At 35.3% G+C, this 24,534-nt stretch overlaps 1 protein-coding gene across 4 annotated transcripts in view; it reads right to left on the bottom strand.

The window, feature by feature from the left end:
- LOC136979441 (extracellular matrix organizing protein FRAS1-like) overlaps positions 1-24,534 on the bottom strand; it is a 522,959-nt gene that overhangs the window by 440,806 nt on the left and 57,619 nt on the right. For all 4 annotated transcript variants that reach the window (XM_067275439.1, XM_067275436.1, XM_067275435.1 and 1 more), the window contains exons 9-12: positions 19,872-19,929; positions 1,230-1,363; positions 1,027-1,116; positions 800-950 (exon numbers count right to left, since the gene is read on the bottom strand). In XM_067275439.1, the coding sequence (XP_067131540.1) occupies positions 800-950; positions 1,027-1,116; positions 1,230-1,363; positions 19,872-19,929 (433 nt within the window). The remainder of the gene's footprint in view (positions 1-799; positions 951-1,026; positions 1,117-1,229; positions 1,364-19,871; positions 19,930-24,534) is intronic.

Genomic DNA, 24,534 nt, shown 5'->3' with positions numbered 1-24,534 from the left:
TAATCAGAAACTATACAAATGTGTAAAAAGGATTTTTTCCAGTTGTAAAATATTCAATTTTTATCATACAAGTTATATAGTGTGTGTGTAATGACCTTCAGTGACTAATATTAGCCTTGCATGTTTTCAAACTGAAGTACTAAAACTTGTAGAGCCAGTTGGGAGAAGGGTTAAATTTGCCACACAAAAAAGGAACAAACTAGATCCCAAAATATTTTCAAATGCTTCTTTTCATAAGTAAAAATTTGCAGTTAGTGAAATGAAAATAATCATTGCGTAATCTATTGTAATTAAGGTAACAGTACTAAGAAGTCATCTAAAAGGTATTTTACAATACCTTTTAAAATTCAAAGTCAAATAAAAAGTGAAGTTTCATTTCTTAAAATATATAAATTGTTTTCTTTTTGTTTTTTATTTTGCTTTATTGATGTATTAATATATAACAATAAATAAAACAAGTTAATTTTATGTAATATTTATTATTTAACTAAATAGGTTAATTAAGTTCACTAAGTATTCGACGTATTTGAATATTTAAAATATGCAAGATCTAAGTAACATTTATCCATTTCTAATAAAAATAAATAATGTATAAGAAAAAATTCAATGTTCATTTCAATAAGGTTTATCATCATATTGTGTGTTTATTAAACAAAAGTTGCCAATTGCCCAAATATGAAAAATAAATAATAATAATAAATATATAAATATAAAATATGTAATAACATTTCTTTATAGTTAAATATAGTTATCAAAAATTTAATATTGAAAATAAATATTTCGAAATTAAAGAATTTACCTTTTTGACAGTTGGGACAACATTCTTCAAAATTTATTACTGTAGTAGTATTGTTATTGATACATCTAGTACAGTCATAGTGAAAGCACAAAATTCTTCCTTTCTTGCAAGAGCATAAACCACATTTACCATAACTCCAAGTATCACCGTCCTAATATTTTAAACTGGTATGTTAAAAATATTTTACAGTAATAGTTTTTACTTTGAAAAATTCAAATATTTTTTACTTTATACCACTTGTCTCCAATTACACAAACATCAAAATCTGTAACACACTCAGGGCAGCATTTTCCTTTCTGATGAATTAACTTTTTTCCCTGAAATTATATTATATTTCTTTGATTGAAACTTTTTTAAAGAATTTTTACAATAAATGTAAGTTAGTTTTTTTATTTAAATCATCATTTTAAAAATTTTAAATATAAAATACCTCAGAACAAGTTGAAATTTCACAAACAGCCTTTTTGCATTCAATACTTCCTTTATTACATGCACAGTATTCACAGTCATTGTTATACCACAAATTTCCATTATAATAAGTTTTATTACCAAATGAACAATGTTCTGTTAAAATATAAATTGAAGGCTTTTTATATCAAATATAAGATAAATATTAATAACTGAATACAAACAAAATTCTTATTCAGCACTTACAAAAATTTGAAAAGCTGTGAAATTAAATTTATATTTATAATTTGTACTAAATTTTATTAATATTTAATATTTTTATTCTAACTTTCCAAAAAATTTCTCTTAAAAAGTATCTTACAATACAAACTCTTTAAAATTTTCATTTTCAGACTTTTGACACTAGTGTGAGATTCTGAATTTAGGATTCATTTATTTTATAAAGTTATAAAACTCAATGTAATATTTTATCACTAAATTATACATTTTTTAACTTTTGAGGGAAATTAAGGAAAAACACGAAAATCCAGTTCTCTTTCCCACCAGTTTACTTCCTTTCTAAAAATTTATCACATTCTCTGACTAAATACAACCCATCTTGACATCATGACAAATGATCAAAATACTTAATTCCCACTGGAAGGGAATTTTAGTATAAAAAGGTTTTCCGTGCCAAACCTAAAATGTTGGTAAACAATATTCACGCCAAACACCGTATAAACGTTGCGAAAAGTTCACCAAGTTCAGCGTTATATCCACATTTGCTTGTCGCAAGTACTTTCGACAAACCTTACTGTTGTCGTCTTCAGGCGAGTGCATAAATTTGCCGAAAAACTTTAAAAAGAAACAAATCCGTGCAGAATAGAACGCATATAGCTTTACCAAAGCCGTTACGAACGTAAATCAAAAATTCAAAAAACGTTCAAAAGCCGATCGAGCATCTAGCTCCGCGACTAGCAAGGCCACGCATGCGCAGACCCACGCTTACGCTAATCGTATATTAGATAACGCTAAAGCGCGTTTAAACGCTTGAATAACGTGACCCAAATATTGGGCAGCTCAAGAGTGGGAGTGTTGCATGCTTCTAGCGTGGTGGTAAGGAGGGATTCCCAGATGAAAACTGTTTTTCTATCATTGCAGCACTTGAGCATATGCGCTTGCGACCATAGCGGATTGTAACCCTGTTCGAGAGCCTTTATTGCCAGCTCTGTGGTGTGCCTACCCCTCACCACATCGTCTTGGTGCTTGGCAAGGCGGCTGGCAAGCATTCTGGTGGTGGCCCTGATATATCGTGTGCTTATTCCCGTTGCTAGATTTTCCAGTGGGACAGCATAGCCCCCCCGACTTCTCGAGCGTGGAGAGCTTGTCTCTGTCGTTACACAGAAGCTTGCGCAAGTTTGGAAGTGGAGCTAATGGCAGTACCAGGTTACGCTTCCTGAATATTCTGCAGATACGTATAGACAGGAGTCCGAGGTATGGCAACGATGCTTGAATCACCGAAACCTCCCTCTTGCTGCTTAGTGTGGTGCTTGGAAACAATGATTTCTTTAACCTACTGAGCACATGTGTAAATTTTGCACGTGAGAAGCCAGCCATGCGTACTGCCAAACTGATGTTATCTAACTCGATATTGGCCAGCTCCTGCGTAGAAGAAAGCAAAAATGCCCTTCTTATGAGGGAGGCAATAGCTGCGTTGACATATTGAGAAGGCTGAAAGGCTTCTGCTGGGATGATATACAAAGCTATGCTGGCCTTGTGGTGTACCGAGAATTGTAGACCTTCCGGAGACTTACGTATACGCAGGTCTAAGAACGTAATTGCAGCGTCGTTCTCTTTCTCCCAGGTAAAATTAATAGAAGGGTATACGCTTGAGAGATGTTGCTTAAAGGTAAGAAAGGCCTCCTCTGTGTCATCCCACGCTACTAAGATGTCATCTACATAGCGCAGATACAAGCACGGGTAGCGGATAGCAAGTGGGGAATCGAACGTCCTGCACTCTATCTCTCTCATGATGAGTTTCGCTAAGATGGCAGATAAAGGGAAACCCATGGGGACCCCTTGCTTTTGTAAATAAATTCTCTGGTTGAAACGGAAGTAGTTATGGTCAGTGACAATTTCTGCGCGCCATAGTTCCGGATTTCCCACACGTCGCTCCCTCCTCTGTTATCGCCAAGTCCACCATCGCGTCAAGCATTGGAGCTCTACCACACGACGCCTACACCTTCTACAAGCTAGATGTTGTTTCTTTATACCCTTCTGTACCCACCTTTGAGGCCGTAATGCTGGCTAACTCTCTCCTACTAAAAAACGGCTTCAGCATTCAGCAGGTACTTGATTTACGAGATGCGCTCGTTTTTGTCACTGACCATAACTACTTCCGTTTCAACCAGAGAATTTATTTACAAAAGCAAGGGGTCCCCATGGATTTCCCTTTATTTGCCATCTTAGCGAAACTCATCATGAGAGAGATAGAGTGCAGGACGTTCGATTCCCCACTTGCTATCCGCTACCCGCGCTTGTATCTGCGCTATGTAGACGACATCTTAGTAGCGTGGGATGACACAGAGGAGGCCTTTCTTACCTTTAAGCAACATCTCTCAAGCGTATACCCTTCTATTAATTTTACCTGGGAGAAAGAGAACGACGCTGCAATTACGTTCTTAGACCTGCGTATACGTAAGTCTCCGGAAGGTCTACAATTCTCGGTACACCACAAGGCCAGCATAGCTTTGTATATCATCCCAGCAGAAGCCTTTCAGCCTTCTCAATATGTCAACGCAGCTATTGCCTCCCTCATAAGAAGGGCATTTTTGCTTTCTTCTACGCAGGAGCTGGCCAATATCGAGTTAGATAACATCAGTTTGGCAGTACGCATGGCTGGCTTCTCACGTGCAAAATTTACACATGTGCTCAGTAGGTTAAAGAAATCATTGTTTCCAAGCACCACACTAAGCAGCAAGAGGGAGGTTTCGGTGATTCAAGCATCGTTGCCATACCTCGGACTCCTGTCTATACGTATCTGCAGAATATTCAGGAAGCGTAACCTGGTACTGCCATTAGCTCCACTTCCAAACTTGCGCAAGCTTCTGTGTAACGACAGAGACAAGCTCTCCACGCTCGAGAAGTCGGGGGGGCTATGCTGTCCCACTGGAAAATCTAGCAACGGGAATAAGCACACGATATATCAGGGCCACCACCAGAATGCTTGCCAGCCGCCTTGCCAAGCACCAAGACGATGTGGTGAGGGGTAGGCACACCACAGAGCTGGCAATAAAGGCTCTCGAACAGGGTTACAATCCGCTATGGTCGCAAGCGCATATGCTCAAGTGCTGCAATGATAGAAAAACAGTTTTCATCTGGGAATCCCTCCTTACCACCACGCTAGAAGCATGCAACACTCCCACTCTTGAGCTGCCCAATATTTGGGTCACGTTATTCAAGCGTTTAAACGCGCTTTAGCGTTATCTAATATACGATTAGCGTAAGCGCGGGTCTGCGCATGCGTGGCCTTGCTAGTCGCGGAGCTAGATGCTCGATCGGCTTTCGAACGTTTTTTGAATTTTTGATTTACGTTCGTAACGGCTTTGGTAAAGCTATATGCGTTCTATTCTGCACGGATTTGTTCCTTTTTAAAGTTTTTCGGCAAATTTATGCACTCGCCTGAAGACGACAACAGTAAGGTTCGTCGAAAGTACTTGCGACAAGTAAATGTGGATGTAACGCTGAACTTGGTGAACTTTTCGCAACAACATAACTAATCATTAAAACTATATTATTACTATTTTTATTTGTAATTTCTTCTATTTTGTTAAACTTTTGTTATTTTTGTTTTTAATTTGGTTGTTCCTTGATTGACACGTAACAGTCACTCTATCAACTTACCTTCGACTCTCCTTACTCGTTATAAAGCCCTCCTTTTTAAAAGATGCTGTTAATGAATTGAATTGTGAGTTAGGACGTGATATTAAAATAAATTAATCCTAACTGCTGTTGGGAATCCTGACAGAAACAAAATCTTACAATTTTCCTTCTACATTAAATTTGCCATCCAGTGACAAAGTGAGTGGTTTTTGCCAAACCGCTCCCCGAATAAGTGGTAAAAGTAATAATCCTTTGTCCCGGTTCCTCACACTAGCTAATGATAAATGAAGTAAGAATTCATAAAGACAAATTGGTTGGACACCTGCTTTATTCACCAGTTCTACTCCCTACTGATTTCAGGCTTTTTCCCAAATTCAAAGAATATCTTCATGGAAAAGAATTTTTAAGTGTAGATGGAAAGTGATAAAGATGTGATATATACAATATATATTGTTAACAAATGGTTTTCAGAGATCAGACAACCTTTCTTGTAGAATTGAATTAATTGAAATTGAAATGTTAGAATATCATTGGTAAAAATGTATTACAACACTAAAAGGAAATTACATTGGAAAATAAATTATTTGTTGCTGTTAGTAGTCTTATTCTCTGCTTTTGATATATAAAGGATTCAAACTATATATTGATAGTTTAGATACAATAAAATAATATATGCTAATGATATATAATGTGTTGGGTGGTTATGGAGTGTGTCAGTATTAACAGGCTTTAGGCCTGTTTAAAAAAAAAAAAAAAAAATAGAAACCAATAAGAGATTCTATTGGTATTGTATTCAGCACCAGATGAACGGGCGGGCAAGCCGGGCGACTGCCCGGCCAAATTTTGAGGGGCGCCGATATAAAAATAAAATTTTTTTTTACATTCATTATTTTTTTAGATTTTATAAATTAAAATTGTTCATTTTTCATGAGACATCGATTTTTTTAGCAAGCAATAAATTGTTTTTTCTTTAATAATACCAAATAAAGGTCACACCGCTAATTATTTTATTATTGTCAACAGATATAAATAATATTACAATTATTCAAAGAAAACTATTTGTATAGTCAGAATTCATAATAACTCAAAAAAAAAATTAATAGACAAAAACAAACATTTACTAATTAAAATAATGAAACCTAAGAATTTTTATGGCTTTTATCACACAACATTGATGCGGACAAATGCTTTTTAATCTCTAAAAAGTTTATTTTTATTTATTTTGAAAAGATAATTCGTAATCAGTATCACGTATCACAACAATCTACTCAAAAAATGGACGAGATCAAATTTATAAATTACAAATACAGTAGAGCGTCGATAAGTAGAACCAATTGGGGACTGGGGTCTTTCCAGTTAATGATTTGTTCCAGTTTCCGACTTTGTATGAAAAAATACATTAACCTGTCCGATGTTCTAATTTTTCTCCGTTGCGTATCGCTTCCTGTTGAATTTTTCTCCGTTGCGTGTCGCTTCGTGTTGAATTTTTGTCGATTTTAAGCCTAACGAAAATTTTTATAATAATCATCGAGGCTATCGTATCATTAAAAATTATTTCTGCATTTTGTACAAACAAAATAAATATATTAAAGAATATAAAAAACATGAAAATTATACTTTAGAAGTAAATTTAGTATCAAAAACATTCGATTCGGCACGACACAGTCCGACTGAAAATCGTTCCACTTTCCGGCCATTCCACTTACCGACATTCCACTTATCGACGCTCTACTGTATCAACAAAATTATGAATAGTCAAAGTAATACTGGCGCCTGTCATACGCCTTAATGGTTAAATAACTGTCTTTCTGTAAACTTAGCATTAACAACACTTGCCGTGCTTTAAATAAATAAATTTTTTATACAGTTCTTTATTGTGTAATTTTGATTTTTTGCCTTTTTTACTTTTTTTTAATTTGCAGTAAATTTGTATATTCTTGTATGAAAGGGCGCCAAATTTTGTTTTGCCTGGGGCGCTGAAAACCCTAGAACCGGCCCTGATTGTATTGGTTTCTACTGGTAAGTAAAAACCAATAGAAATTAGTAAAAATTTTGATTGGTAATCTAGCGCAATATTTAAAACCAATGAAAGTAACTCAAACATGTTCTTGATTTGTCTGTCATAATTGCTTGTAATCATACAAAACAGCAATAGATAAAAAAGAAAAAAAAACCTTCCTACTTGTAGGGTGCATTTACTTCTGAGCCAATAGTGCTACTCCTAAACACCGGAAGTGACATAATTAGTATGTGTATTCGTGCTTACATGTCCAGTTCGGAAGTAAATGCAAATGCTAACAAGAAATATGCCGGTTTCCTGCAAATAATATTGTTAAAGCTGCTATTTTAAGTGTTACATTACAGATAGAACTACTTGATTCCGAATCGGCCTAGGATGATCTTATTGTGGATATAATTCTAGAAAAAATGAAAGAAAAAAGAAAAACACGGTCAAATAAAAAAATAGAAACTTTTATTGATGAGACTACTCTTTTATAAGCCAATCAATTTTAAACAAACAACCGTAGACTTACAAGAGAATCTTTTGAAAGTCTCCTTTAGAAAATAAGCCCAAATACAGACAAAAAAAAGTTACTTCCTCTGGAAGACGACCTGTGTCTCCTCAAAAGCAGCTTTTATGCTGCCTATGGACATTGGCAAATCAAGAATTATTCAGGTTTGTTTGTACAAAGTAATATATAAAATTAGATGCAGTATATAAGAGAATAGCAGATTATACATGTAATACATATTTAATGAAATTGTTTTACCCAGTGAATGGATGTGACATTGTTCTTTTATTGTGAAACTAAACTGAGTTCAAAATTAACAAATAATTTATATTAAATACAAAACATTTCTTTTTCTTTCTTTTCTCCAAGGGTATTGGCAATCATTTTAATATGTCCAGACAGACTGTGTGGAATATTTTAAATACAGGTTGCTAATTCTCTCTTACAAGTTAGTGTTAAATGAAAATGAAAAAATACTCTCTAGCCATCACAGAGAAGGATGATGTAAGAATAATGAAATTTACTATACCAAATCTTATCTTCCTGGAATTAGAAGCTCTATTGATGAAAAGCATATGATATCAACTGATGCAGCAGCAACTTATTTCAATAGAAAGAAGTATTAATCTGTCATCATATAAATTTAGTTTGTAATGAAAAAATGGTATTCAAATGATACATATACAAAAAAAATTTCTCAAGAAATTGTAAGTGAAAATTCATTCAAGTATACTGTGGCTATACACCATATAATTTTGTAGATTTTAGTATTCTAGATTTAATAGTTTTAATAATTCTCTCTCCTTAATCCTTCCTTCTAACTTCCTTTGTTTATTGTTCTGACTTCTGGGAATAGGGGCTCTCCCCTTTCTCCCCATTAAGGGGTTGGGTGAGACAATGCACTTCGAGGAAGATAACGAGTAGAAAAGGGAGTCTTGAATGATAATTCTTTTGCCGGACACAAAGAGGCACAGATGTAGATCAGTAAGTTCGTGAGATGGAATTCAACGAGAGCTGAATAGGGAACTGTGAAGTGAAGATCCGGACGATAGAATCGGAGAGACCAATAAAGCTATTGTAAAAGATATTCAACAGATGAAAGAAGAACCAAGAGCTACTTGGAAAATGGCACAAGCCGGCATCAGAGTTTCATCAAGAAATTGGGTACCCACTATCTTATTCATTCTTCTCATTTCCCTATCTCTATATTTTTCTATCTTTAGGATTGATTTAGTTAAGGATCGTGCGAGTTTTGATTCAAGTAGTTACCACGAAAGCAAGCTACTTGGTTTATTGTTGCCATCAGGCAGTGAGAGAACTTGGCATTGTGAGAGATTGAGGGAATCCAAAAGAACTTTCTGTATATAATTGTGTGGTGTACATACAAGTGGTACCGTACGGTCCGTGAATGAAAGTACAGAAGGACACTACAACAATTATACAGATATTCAAAGTCCCTTTATTTTACTTTGTACAAATAAGTTCTATCAGGAATCCCAACTGGCTACATAAAATCTTTAGATTCGGCGCGGCTTTCACAAAACTCCTGGTACCAAACAAGTGTAGCGCTTCGCCGCTATTAACTATATGTATATATTTATGTATTTTTTTTTGTTCGATTGTTCTATTTATATGTTTGTTTTTCCGTTTATGTCGCGTCGCGTATATGTTGTTGTATCGGGTTTTAGATGTGAGGCACAGCCATTTTGTTGTGTACGGTACCGTCTGTTGTCATCATTGCTGTGCGGTGGTGTTTGATTGGCTATTTGGAGGATCACGTGGGAGGAAAAGAAAAAGCTCCCGGATGGTGGGAGATATAAACGGGTGACTTCCACGTGTCGAGGCATTTTTTATTTTTCTCTTTCGTGGACCGGGGATCTGGAGCGGTGAAGAGACGAGAGAAAGGATTCGAAGCAGAGCAGCCGATCAGGAAGAAAAAAAAACAAAAACCAGCGAGAAGAATCTAATTTCGTAACAACGTGTCCCACGAAATACGGCGACGGTACCTACCATCTTGTAAATGTTTGTATAGTTTTTTAAGGTTTAATCGCGTATTAGTTTTAGTCTCGCGATTAATTACTGTTGTAATCATAGTGTTATTGTCATCCTTAATTTTGTTAAGAACGCTGTTTGCCTGTTTAAATCAGGCGATCAATCCCTCCTTTTTTTTGTGTGTGTAATTAATAAACCTTTGTTTGTTTATCTATACACTTCTACTGACTATTCATTTCCACTTCCTTTCATACCCGCAAACCACGTGCTTGCAGAGTCTACACAAGGCACAAAGTGACCGTTCCCCGATCGCGTGACAATAAAATTTTGGAGAAAACGCGTAACTAACCTAACTTAATTCTAACTTAAATCTAACTTAATACTAAAGGAAAAAATGAGGGAGATAGGAAAGTGGGAAGAAATGAGAATTGAAAAGTTTCTTCACCCGGGATTTTACTATTTTCAGGACGATACGCACTTTGGGGTGGTCTTGGTTCTGTTATCGACTTCCGTCTTTTGGATTCTCTCCTCTATATCGTTATTCGAGACTTAAGTTCTCTTATTCGGTCCCTGTCTGGACGGCCTCGAACTTCTTCTCTCTCGATCAACTTCTTTTCGAGCTCCTCACACGTCCGATCTCCTCCATGTCTCGTCCAAAAGTGCTCTATATTCGGGCGCTATCCACCCGGCCACACCTTCTACTGTTCCGTGTTCCGATTCTTAGAACCACTAATTCCACCCCAAGGCAATAACGGTCTTTGAAAGTTTAGGAAAAGAGAAGACAAAGAAACAAAGGAAAGACTAAGACTAACTAAAATTAACAAATATAAGTATATTATTATGGCCGACGGCCACAATTGTTTATAGCGTGATTAAATTTGTTTTAAATCGAATTCATGTGTTTGTGTATTCTTATCATGTTTCACTTCTTACACTGGCATCCACAACAGGATTCCCTCCTTGTTGATCCAATTCTCTGTATAGCTGTGCTGAATATCAGCCACCGTTGTAAATTATATGGAGATCAAAGGTACTCCCAGTATGAGTTTAATGGCGGAAGGCCCACAGAGAGAATCCCCCCACTCGTGGTTACTGGTTTCTTAGGGATGATCCCCACCTTCTCAAAGTCGCCTAATGATATGATAAATATAAATCAATTATTTAGAACCAACGATAATGCGGCTAAGTTAGCCCATTGAGGGGACAAAGTTACGGTGGTTGCGTTACAAGTTAAACTAAAGGGCGAACCATTAAACACTTTCTTTTGTTTATTGGAGCAAACACCCCCACCAACGTTTAGGGAAATTGAAGAAGATTTAATTAAATGTTTCAAGAAGCATGAAGGAAAAAGAAAGGGCTTACTTGATCAGTTATTAAATTTGAGACGAGGCAAAAAGGAGTTGGTCAGTGAGTACATCAATAGGACTAAGACCATAATGTCTAAGGCAATCCGAAGTAATTTATTTATTTATTTATATTTAAAGATAAGAAAGGCTGTCTGTGTAAGCAACAGACTTTGCCCTGTGTGATAAGGAAGGAAGAAGTAATAGAAAGTAGAATTAGAGGAAGAGGAAATAAAGGAGGAAAGGAAAGTGTGAAATAAGCAACCTTAAGCCCAAGGGACCCCATGGGTGTCTGCCTCGCTTTTATTAAAAGAAAACAATTAAAGTATATTGGAATCAATTACAAATAGAAATTACATAAATAACATAGTTAATTGACTATGTTAGTAACTGGTTTGCCAACAATCACATTACAATTTACACTATGTACATTATTTACACAAGTAGGTCCAGTTAGTAACGTCATCGTCATCGTTACTCTGCTCACTTGGTTGTTGTATCTGATCATCTTCGTTTTCTTAGTTGTCATGGTTTTCGTGGTTTTGTTCATTTGTGTTGTTGTTGTAGGCGTTGTTATAGTTGTGATGTTTTCATTTTGTCCAAATCATGGTTGGCATTGTTGTCTTAGTCGTTTTCGTTGAGTGTTTTATTGTTCATCATTGTCGTCTTGATCTTCTTGTTCCTAGTTGTTGTGGTCATCTTGATTCTCGTCGTCGTTGTAATCATTATCTTGGTTTTCTATAATTGGTGGTATTAGTGCTTTACTATCTCGTATGAATTTTGTCATGGCTTTTAGTAGTTTGTCACAGGCGAACAAGTCTTGTGTTTTGGGTGGTCAATTGTGACCCTCCTGAAGACAAACTCTCTCAAAGTTCATTCTGTGTTCTTGATATTTTGTGCATTCGAATAAGAAGTGGTCTACTGAGTCTTCGCAGTTTATATCTATGTTGCAATGGTTGTAACTTTTCTTCTTAAAACGATGTAAGTATGTGTTAAAGGCTCCGTGGCCTGTCAAGCATTGCGTAAGTTCGAAAGTAGTTTTGAATGATTTTTTCTGTTGTCTTTTTTCTATTGATGGGATGAATCTGTAGCATTGTCTACCAGTTGCGGATTCGTTCCACTCCCTCTGCCATAAGATGTTGGTTTCTTGTATGACGTAGTTTTTAATGAAACCGATGGGGAGTTTAGAGTAAGTAATGTTGGAGTTTGTAATTGCTTTTTTAGCTAGCTTGTCCACTAATTCGTTTCCCTCATATCCTCTGTGGTAATTCAAATATTGTGACATTCAAGGATGAGATTGTCAAGAAGAGGTTCATCAGGGGATTAGACGTAAGTATCCGGAGTCACGTGCATTGCAGGGAACCTGCTACCCTAGAGAAAGCTTTCGAATGCACTGAAAGGGAGGAAGGGCTAGAAAGGGAATGTAGTAATCCTAAAGATCTCAGAATGGTCTGTTATAACTAGAGGATTTGATCCCGGGATCCCGACCACTTTTTAGTCCCAAAATTTTCAGGATTAAGTTTTCCTGATCCCGAGATTTTTTTTTGAAATTGACATTATTTTAAAATAGTTGCAAAATAGACTGCATGAAGCAAAACGTTCAATGCCAGTGCTCTTAACAGAATTGCTTGCCTATCATTTTAATATAAAACTTCTTGTATTTTGAACTAAAATGATAAGCAAGCAGTTCTCACTGGGTTACCTGGTAATATACTTCATTTTTGCATTTTCGCAAGTGTCAATCAATTTTCTGGTGCAGTCGAGAGCACTTTTGGTTGGCTGTAGAGTTCTAACAAGACCCTTCAAAAAGTCTAATAAGTCATTCAATGGAGGAATATCATCACCCTTAAGTGAGCACTCCCACCAGCCTCTGGTTGTTGCATCCAATTCAAATTGAATAATGAACATAAATAATATGCTCGAAACTCATCTATATTAAAATTTAGAGCTTCTAAAGATCGAATACACTCTGTAGTCAATTAAACAAAATTGCAACATGTGTCAGGTGCGTTTATGTCATCTAGCATTGATGTACAGTCCACAGCTCTGTCACACGTGTCAGGTATGTTATGTAACTGTAGACTTAAGAATGTGGGGTGAGATCTTCCCACCTATTGCTCAGTGCGTTTTACCTGTCAATGTGTCAGCCATCTTGTTTTGCCAGCAGATTTTAGTAGCGTTTGTTGGTGCAAACGCTACTAAATAATTCAGAATAAATAATCCCAAAATAATCCCAGGATCAACTAAGTATAATCCCGAAATCCCAAGATTAGAAATAACGATCGGGATCAAATTCCCTAGTTATAACTCAGAGAAAAGTGGGTGCGGAATGTACAAGTCTGGAAGTAATTCCTAATACTACTCTGAAGGATGAGGATCGTTTAGTTAATTTAGAAAAAGGATTAAAGACCCTTTTCAAAATAGTTTCCCAGACGGCCGGAAACTCAGCCCAGATTACTAGGTCATTTAATATTAACGGCAGACTTTGTTTCATTTGCAATAGCCCAAACCGCTTGGCTTGGAAATGCCCCAAAAGAAATAGCCAGGGTTTAAACTAGCATGGGAACTTAATCAGGGTCAGCGTCAAGTTCCCATCCTTACCTTTAAACTGACCGAATTTTTACCTTTGGAAAGGGGGCTCCCATTAATAAGGGACAGAGTAATAGGGATGGATATTAAGTTCTTAATTGACACAAGTGCAGAAAGCCCTTTAGTAGACAATGTGTTGACTCGAAATGCAAAAGTGGCTAAGCTTTTCCAGGTTGCAAAAAAGGGTGAAATCACCCATATCAGAGGTATCAACAACACTATCTCCACATGTAAGGAAGTCCTAAAGGGGTCCATAAGCTACAAGGATGAGGTGATACCCACTTCCCTTTGTTACATGGAATTCTCGGATAGGCCAGAATACGAAGGGATCTTCGGAATGGATATCATCAACTCAATCCAGTCTTTGATAGTAGATGGATGTGCATTCATTAAACGTAGAGCTAGAACATTAAATCACCATACTCGTCCATTGATCATGTATTTTGATTGCTTAAGTAGTACCCCTGTAGACACTGCCATAACCCCAGGAACTCCAAGAGCTAATGATGAAAATCCGGTGACTCACATCCTCAATAAAGTACCACAGTTTGTTTTTGGAGGGAGTCAAGGATTTGAAAGGCATCAATTTTTTTTATGCATAGCCCTGAAACACACACTAACTGGGTAATTAATACTCGTCAATACTGTATTCCGAATTGCTACCTTACAGAGTTAAAAAAATTGACTAATGCATATCTTAAGGCAGGCATCATAGAGGAAAGCTATTCAGAATGGAATTCCCCCATCTGTATTGTAAAGAAAACCTTGAGAGAACTCAGGATGACTTTGGACCTGCGTAAGATTAACGAGATAACGAAACCACAGGTGTTTCTGCTAAGTAGGGTGGGCGAGATACTTACAACCTTCCATGGTAACAAATATTTTTCCGTAATAGACCTCAAATCTGGTTACTTCCAAATCTCGCTTGACCCCAAGGTTAGGCATATATTTGCCTTCACTACCTGTTGGTCAAAATATCAACTAACGCATATCCCACATGGGGAGAAGAACAGCAATCGGTTCTTCCAATATTGTATGTCACGTCTCCTCGCTCCCTTTCATCAGAAACAAGTGTTATGTATTTCAGGACGATATCATCTTTTTCTCTCCTTCTATGGAGGAGCATTTAAAACTTCTTGACCAAGTGGTAGGGATCTTACATAAGGCAAATTTGAAGCTCCACCCTACCAAAAGCAAATTTTGTGTTAGAGAAATCAAATATTTAGGTCATATTAGTAACGATGAGATATACCCTGACCCAGGCAACATCAAAGAAATTAAGGAATGTAAAACCCGTCGCAATGTCAAAGAAGTTCGCAGTTTCCTCAGAATGGTCGGTTTTTTCGTAATTTCATCCCCAATTTTTCCAAGATGGCACTACCCATGAGTGAACTAACAAAAAAATGAAATCTTTTGTGTAGGACAGTAATTGTCAGTCCAAGTTTATAAAGTTCAAGAAAGTTTTATCAAACCCCCCTGCTAGCACACCCAGTCTTTTCTTCTCCATCTGTGCTATATACCGATGTTTCTGATAGTTGGCTAGGTGCCATTTTGGGACAGCAATGAGATGAGGGTGTGGTCCCACTTGGATATTATAGCAGAAAGTTTAAGGGGCCGAAATTGAGATATTCAACAATCGAGTAGGAGTGCCTTGCGATTATTCTTTTTCTCCGACACTTCAAATCAATAGTTCTAGGTCACAAAGTCCCTGTGTACTCAGATCATAAGCTCTTATCTTACTTGAGAAATATGAATAATCATAATGACAGATTAATGAGATGGGCCTTAGAATTAACGAACTATGATGCTATGATAGCTCATGTTAGGGATAAATACAATCCAGTGGCTGACCTTCTGTCATGTCCAATATGCTGCAGGAAGAGACCTGACTTGGTCAACCAGTGTTTGGATGTACTGTACATAGTCCCAGTATCCACCATAGAGTAGTGGAATCACAAATGTGAGACTATTTAAAAAAAAAATGAAACTAGGTCTTGTGAAGGCTCAAAGGAATGTGCATCAGGGTCTTGCCAGAAAGGGTGTCCAGCCAGAATTTCAATTGGAAAGAGATGTATTAGTCCACATTAAACCAGGAAGGTGTGGATTGTATAATTGGAAGCAGATATGTGTACGTCAGAAAATGGGCAATAAGGTTGTTAAGCATTCCATGAGTCCGGCCTTGGGGGACACTTAGGCATAGAAAAGACTTGTAGTACCATTGACAGGCATTACTACATAAGAGGTCTACAATCGATGGTCCAATCAGTAGTGAAGAGTTGTAGGACATGTCAGAGATTTAATTTACACAAAGGAAAAAAGCTGTTCCAAGAAAGAGAGTTAGCTGGCTTTCCATTTCAGAAGGTAGCTATAGATATCGTTGGCCCCCTCAAGGTTACTCCTAGCGGAAATTCGTACATACTATCTATCATTGACATTTTCACAAGGTATTCTGAAACAGTTCCTATTAAGGACCAAGCTGCAAGGAATGTAGCTGACGCCATATTCCAGCACATGATATGCATTTACAGTTGCCCCGAGACTATGATCAGGGTAGCCAGATTTAAATTTTTATAAAGAGCCAACTAAGATAAAAAAAAAGCCAGAAAAAAGCCAAAATTTATTATATATTTTATATACATTATACTTTAATTATACTTGAATGCTATTTTATTATGTTAATGCTTCTTTTCCAAAAAGCATATCTTCATGATTAAGGGAAGAAATTGAATCAGAGGAATACAGTTTCTCAGAAGTAAAATACTCTAACATTTTATGTGAAGGGACAAATTCTTTGCAACATATTTGAGGACAAAAGTTGTGACCTAATCCTAATAATTGCATCTAGAAGAGAAAGTTGCATTTTATTCCTTGCGTTATTCTTAAAATGAGTTAAAAGTGAAAACACCCTCTCTACCGTAGCATTGCTAATGGGTGTTACAGGTATACCTCACCTTACATCGGTAATTGGTTCCAGGAGAGGCGACGTAAGTCGAATTTACTTGTGTAGTTATGTAACTACAGTGGAAAACGCCAATAATGAGCACTTAAAGACCGCTAAATAAGACGACAACACAGAAACACAGATATTTTCACGTTTCGTTCTCTAGGATTTATGATGATTATATTAACATTTACTGTAAATGTACATATTTTAACACAATTTCATGTGCTTTTAACGCTTTTCTAGTGATATTACGACTTCAATATTTGTGGCGGACGGGTGTAAAGTCGAATAAAATGACTTAAACTTGATTTTTATTTTTCCATATACTTTTTTGACAAACGACGTATAATTGAGAATGACGTAACTCGAGGTATACCTGTATTAGGCAATTGAGGGCAAAAGTAGCAAGTTCTTTGAATTGGGGATTTTGTAATATTTTTTGGTAAAAAAGCTCACTTTCATTGGGTATTCCACATTTCTTAAATTCATCTTCATCTATCCAATTGACAAAAGGTAATTTCCTGTATTGCTCTTCAATCATATTAAGATTGTCTTGTGCTAAATTCAAAAATAACAATTCAGAAAACTTTGGTCATAAAGCTTGGTTTAAAATTATATTTGGGCTTAATTGTGCTAGATCTTGAAATCAATTCATTGCCAACGGAAGCCGTTGTTGAACTTGATTTAAAGCCTCTTCTAACGTGTGAAAACACCTTTCTTTGATAGTTAGAAATTGTTGCTTGACTTTTTCATCATTATTTACTTGCAGGTATTTATCTCATTCATTCAAAAAAATTCATTCCAAAATCAACTTTAGAAATACTTTTCTTATAATTACCATCATAAAGTCTACTTTTTAAAGTTTTGTAGTGAAAAATAAACTTTCATGCAAGTGATAAGGGTCTGCTTTATTTTGTTAAAAAAAACCATTTAACCTTCCAAATTCTTGAACTATTGGAGTTGCAAATGGAAACAGAGATAATTAGTCTGATCCAAGATCAATTCTTTTAATAATATACAACTTAGAATTTATAATATAAAAACTTAGAATGCCTACTGGAAAAAATAAAATCAGATTTGTTAAAAAATAAAATTATCATGATGTTATTCGAAAAAAGCCAAAAAAAAGCCAAAAAGCCAAACAAAATTTTTGACGCCAATCAGACTGAAAAAAAGCCAAATTTCGCAAATTTGGCATCAAAAAAGCCAATCTGGCAACCCTGACTATTATCTATGATCGAGGGGCTAATTTCACATCTTCCACGTTTCAGGAATTACGTGACATACTCCGCATCAAACACGAAGTCACTACTGCATACCATCCATGTGTGAACTCTGTGTGCAAGTGGTTTAATAAGTCTATATGTAGTATTATAGCTTCGATCTCCAGAGGAAATAACAGAAAGTGGGATGAGCATCTTGCTCAGGCAGTGTTCGCCTATAATAAAGCCACTCATACATTCACTGGCAAATCCCCTGCCCTTCCTCCTTTTCGGTTTCGATCACAGGTTACCACAGGTTTTTCCAACGGGCATACCAGCCCACCATAATTTGCCTGATTATCGAAGGAAGTTGTTAGAAAAACTGAACACTGTCCATAACTTAGCTTATTCACAGAGCAGGCGAAACAACTTAAAGAACAGGGAGTGGTGCAATACAAAAAAGAAAGGACGTGGCTTTAGTGTTGGTAAGAGAGTGTGGCTTTACACAAGCACTAGAGTAGGAAGTTCAGAAAATTTTCCCCTACATATTTGGGTCCTTTCCGCATTACAAGAATTTTAGGTCCAGTAACCACAGAGTTGGGCGGTTGTGGTGGAAAAAAAAAAAATTGTACTGTGCATTTTTATCGTTTAAAACCATATTGTTCATATACAATTTATTTAATGCTCTGAACATAAACTTCACTTTTAATCATAAACAATGAATCAAACTTAATTTTTTTCACATTAACTCTGTTTATGAAAAAAGTCATCTACCTTACAATGAAAAAAGATCATTGTAAACATTTTACATGACAAATAATTGAAATTTACCAGTAAAACAACTTTCTGCCATTTATTTTTCCAAAACTGCTTCCATTTTCATTACTTTCTGTACTTTGTACAGAAAGTAATTTTTTCACGGAAGCAGCCATATTGAATTAGCGCAAAGCTCGACAACGAACTAGCTAGCACTCCAAGCTTACCAATTTCAATAAACATAATGTCACATAGCTCTAAAGTAAATGCCAATGAGCATGGCACTTGGACAAAAGTATACAGGCTGAGCATGCTGACAGTAAAATTAGCTCAGAAGTAAGAAGTAAATGCACCCACAGTCTGCTGCAAAATGGTGAAATGAATATTTACCTTGTATAGTGAAACTATTTTCACATTTACTCAAATTTTATCCTTTGTTTTTTATGTTGTAATTTATCTTGAAAATCATTCATTCAAATTAAATTATATATATATATATATATATATATATATATATATTTTCTGTAGTCTGTACATAAACATATATAAATAACACAATCGCAAATCACACCTAAACACAAATTTTCCAGCAAATAAACGTAAAAAACTTACAGATCGAATGTTTTCGGCCTTCTTCGGGAAAAAATCAACAGAAAAAGCGTTATATAAATCGAACATTGCAGTCTTGTAAATTTCAAATAATCATAAACAGCTGTGACGTATAGTGTGTGAATTGTAGTGTATGACGTCTATTATGAGTCTAGATAGCGTTTCCAAGGGAGCTAAATCTGAACACCAGAGGACGCTCTACCTGATTTTATATTTTTACATTTTTTGTGGAGGCAGTAGCCTGAAAAGGTCGTCTCCGTAACTTTGTGAATTTTAAGGATTGCCGATGGTGTAACGGCAAAACAGAAGGACTAAAGCAAGGTATACCTGTGTGAAAGTCATATTTATAGTTTTATTTATTAAAAAAACAAACAATCTATTATCTCAATGAAGTGTTCATTATTAAAAATAATAATGAATTAGATGGATAATTCAAGTTTGTAATTCATACTCAATAAAAACTAAATTTTAAGTGCAAGTTTAGACCAACTCAGACCCAATAGATTCTATTGGTTTGCATGGAAATTTAGACCCAGTAGATCCTATTGGATCAATAGGGATCCAATAGGATCTACTGACCAATGAGTTCTATTGGGTCTAAATTTCCATGTAAAACTAATAGAAAAATTTTTAACAGAGAAGCCTGCTACTAAGTAAGAAAAAATGCTTGTGGCCTGTCGAAGCATAAATCACTTGTGGCCACAGGCAGAAAAAGTTGCTCATCACTGATTTAAAAAATAAATAGTTTGCAATAAAATTAAAATTTTATTTTTATATGAATGTTATAAAATAAAAATATGTTATAAGTATAGATTTTTAAAGTACAATGAATGTTGATAAAACAAATGTTTTTACCTTCTGAAGAAACGCAAGAAGGACAGCAGTCATCATTTATTTGTCTTAAAATCTGCCCCTGAAATGAAATTTTTAATATATTATTTAGGAATTTCGAAATAAGTCTTTTTCAATAAAATAAAATATTAAAATGAGTGAAATGTAGTAATTCCTAAAAATATATTTTATTATAAGAATGTTACAAAAACCAACAACTCTTATTGCTGGAATCAGCATTTAGGTGTGAATTTTGTTAGTATAGTTCCAGTTTATATGTGCTAGTTTTTTGTCTGATTTGTGGAACAAATTTTAAAAACAATCATTTTCAAATGGTAATTTATCGAAACAACCTGCATCAGTCAGAGCTTGTCCCATAGCGACAGCATAATTGATCACTTTCTGAAGATCTAATTCCGACTCTTTTTTAGCAAATAAATTTGAACAAATCCCGAGATAATATAAGCTCGATAGAAATTGATCTCTTAAACGTGTAGGAAGTGTCTCTCCAAAATTGCACTTTTCGCTTAAAGATTTTAACCCAACTATAAAATCATTAATTGATTCTCCTTCTTTCTGTACCCGGCGAGTAAAGTTTGCTCTCTTGGAAATTATACTAACCGATTTATTTTTATGAGATCTCATTATACTTTTTAAGTCAGAAAATGTCTTTGAGGAAGGTTTATCAGGTTGGCAAAGGTTTCTTAACAATTTATAAGCTACCAGTCCCATCTGACTAAGAAGAGTAGCCACCATTTTCCTATCGTCAGTAATATTAGATGCTATAAAGAATTCTTCCAACTGTTCCGCATATTAATCCCAATCACTATTTACATTATAAGGATTAACATTAATTGCATTTGCTATTTTTGAAATTTTTCCAAGGAACGAATAAAGGGAAAAATAATAAGACAATTTGGTAACTTACAATTGGGAATTCAAAGGTCTAGCTGAGCATAGCCACGTGTTAATCTTGTCAAAGAAGGGAATGTTAGTATTCTTGCTGAAACTTAAATAAAATTGAAGTAAATACATTATTTTCTATCCCATCCACATCGCCAGAATTGGTATATATGATTGTTGAAATTAGGTATGAAAGGATGAAGATGGATTCACATGGACACAGAATAACAGTAACACAGCTTTATTGAAAAGGATGTGAACAAGAATGTGAATTGCACAAGTACTCTACATTATATATATATATATATATATATATATATATAAATATATATATTACATATATACACATACATATTTGGGTTGCCTACAGAGGGCACTGCAATACATAGCATAAATATCCTTATAGTTTGGGCTTACAGAGGAGTGACAACAAATTAATAACAGATATTATGCTAAGTTTGATGTATCTGATTCTGATAAAGTTTATTATATTCATCTGTCATTTCAATTCCACTCACGTATACAGCAAATGAACTGGTCAATTGATGATTCCACTATTCCCAAAAATGGATACATAAACAATAAACAAAACACCATAAAAATACCTAAAAATTTCAAAAGCATAAGGTTTTAATGTAATTTATACTCAGACAAATGTTTTCGATCTAATATTTCTGCATCAGGTGTATATGAACAAATGTTCTCTTTTGAAATGTATTGAAGAACATTTTGAATTTGAAATTTACAAATAAATTTGAAAACACAAAGAATGTATACAGCACTTACATTCAGAATAAACTGCTAAATTTTATAATAGAATTACATATACAGTGTGGGCCAACGAAAACGAAACGGCAGAATGTTTGTGTTTGTCCAAGCAAATCGCTTGGACAGGTCGATTTCATTCTCGAGGGGACATCTTATACAATAAAGTTTTTGCGAATCTGAATATTAACTAAACAAACATTTTTTTCGAAATAAATGTTTGTTTAGTTAATACAAAAATAAGTTTTTAAAATTTTTTGTTGTCTGTTGTATTCAGAATCGTAAAAACTTTATTGCAAAAGATGTCCCCTCGAGAATAAAATCGACCTGTCCGAGCAATTTGCTTGGATGAACACGAACACTCTGCCATTTCGTTTTCGTTGGCCCACCCTGTATATTGCTTAGAATCTGCTGAATTATCAGGCTATGTTTAGGCTAGATTAATAATTAGATACAAAGTAATTTGTTTAGCAGTAAGCAGGTAAACCTCTATCTCCTGACACTTTTAATAATTATAATTAAAACCTGCCATCCATATTAAAAATTAAGGGCCTTGAGTGCTTAAAGTTGTCCTCAGTCAGTGCTGTGAGTGACCTGTACAGGGATACCTAAATTAATAGTTCTGGATGTGAAGATTGGACAGAGATAAGAGTACGGTAACTGTCAGGTTTGAGCCACACTCCGGACCAATTCTTTTCTACCAAAAATTCTAAACGAACAATTAATTTATTATAATTATTGAAATTATCACAAGATGGTGACTTAACTGCCAACCTCCAGACAAATTATTTTGTGTTTATTTATTAACTTATCCTAATCACAGTTCAATAATTTTACAGATCAAATTTAAAACAGCATTAGTATTTTGGATAAATGTAGGTCATAGATGGTCACACAGGCAGCAAATGGGGAAAGAAAAATCATCAAGAAAGCTCTATTTCATCACTCTTACAAAATAAAGAGAGGATGGAAGTATAATAAGACAAAATTCAAAGCACATCATAAATAATTAGGCACAGAAAGCCAAAGACACGCCATGACAAAGACTTTCTTGGAGAACAAAGTGTGAGAGTTTGGAATTTTAGAGAAAATATTTTAGAAAATTAATAGCAATTTGTTAAAAACTTAATATAATAAAATCAATAATTTTTTATCAAGTTAAAAATCAAAGAGAACAAGGAACAAATGTTTCCTTTGTTGACAGCCAATTCCTGAGAGAGATCTTTATCTCCCATGACTAAAAGGGTGACTAAATCTGAAAAACCCATCAACCACACCCAGTCAGATGATCCTTAAGCTGGATCTGCATTGGAAGAGATCTGGAAAAATCAGAAGGTATAAACAGAGAACACATGCCAAACTCGGAGCAGTTTGTCAGAGTTCGATAGGACCTGAATTTGCCATACAAGTTAGGCACCTCAGTAGTCGTCATAGCTCTCCAACGAAACTACCATATGCAGTTCGGCAAAATGAAGGCCCGAATTGGCCATACTCGTCTAGTTCGAGACTTAGCCATAGAAGCACCATAAGAAAAGTGTCATAGGCCATACAGGTTCGAATAGAAGATTCTCCTCACATTGAATAAACATAAACAAATCGAAGAAAAGTGTTATTAAGGTAGTATATACTTATGATTTGTAAACTCTCTCTCCGCGGGATAGGTTTTAGTATATAAGATAGATAGTTTAGTATCTCCACAAAGATAGGCCTCAAATATATCATTTGTAATTCCATTAATCTGTATTCTCATATCATTTGTATTTTTATTGTAATTTTTATTTCATTTGATTTCATTAAATTTTATTGTTATTGTTTTAACATGATCTCATTAATTGAGCTCAGTAGATTTACCACTAATAGGAGGGTTCCTATGATTTGTATGGACATTTCACTTGGATGTCAGAGAATCTATTAATAGAAGTAAGCACAAGTTAGGGCGCGTATTTTATTTACCCTAGCTGGTGTCGGGAACCTGACATTAGGAGAAGGGCAATTACGTGATCACCAATCTCCGCATTTTTATTTTTCACTCATATAAAACTTTTGGACAACAGAGGGCTAGTTTAACCAACTAGATGCCAAATAAGTGATAAAGAATATTTTCCGACTCTACCCCCGGCTAGCCCCTCACAAAAGAATAGATAATTCAAATCAAACTTTCAAATACACCAGCAATTCATTAACTAGTTAAGTAATGCTGCATCAGCGTGTGGTCGGAATGAAGCTGCTCGCACCTTTATTTTCTAGATTATGAGGGAAAAAAGAAACAGAATCATTCGTTCTCAACAATATATTTGATTTCTATTGGATCATTTAAAAAGGTACAAATATAAGGTCAGAATAAGCCATTAATTAATTGCTATGCCAACGTTTCATGAAATTCTGTCTATCACTATGGGCCTTGGACTTACAGATTGACTCGTAGCGATCTTTATTGTAACTCTTTAAAAAACTAGTCAGTTATTTTTTTCACTCGACTCAATGTAACATAGGTAAGACAGATAGCTCTCTCTTTTTTCTCTATATCTAATTTGATTTTTGGAAGAGTTAATCCCTGTGATTTATATATAGTCATCAAGTATGCTAAGGTAAGGGAAAACTGTCTATGAGATCACAGTATACTGCCATCGTTCGAAGAGCATGTTATGGGGATTATTGGAAACAGATTACCATAGATGAAAGGTCCCTGATAGCTATCGAATTCCACTAAAATAAACAGAGGAAGAGCTGGAGGGCGAGCATTAGGAGCATATATAATGTAGCAGATAGTTCCTAGTGAACCATTTTCGAGACCTCCTTGCACCCATAAGTTGACTCTTGGCATGATTTTGGCATTAACTAAGAGATTCAAATACTTGGCGAGACCAAGAGCTGAGTCATCTTTGAACGAAGGCAGGGCAATATCTGGAGTGTTTTCAGATGCTATATAAGCAACAGGGTACCCAGTTGACTACAAGTAGTCTTCGTTGCTTTGTTTAACTTGCTTGTTTGTTGGATATAGCCATTTGGAACTGATCAA

The sequence above is a fragment of the Centruroides vittatus genome, unplaced genomic scaffold, assembly GCF_030686945.1.
Source record: "Centruroides vittatus isolate TY-2023 unplaced genomic scaffold, ASM3068694v2 contig_620, whole genome shotgun sequence".
Classification (NCBI taxonomy): Eukaryota; Metazoa; Arthropoda; class Arachnida; order Scorpiones; family Buthidae; genus Centruroides; species Centruroides vittatus.
The sequence above is the reverse complement of the archived record's forward strand: the minus strand, read 5'-3'. Positions and strand labels throughout refer to the sequence as shown.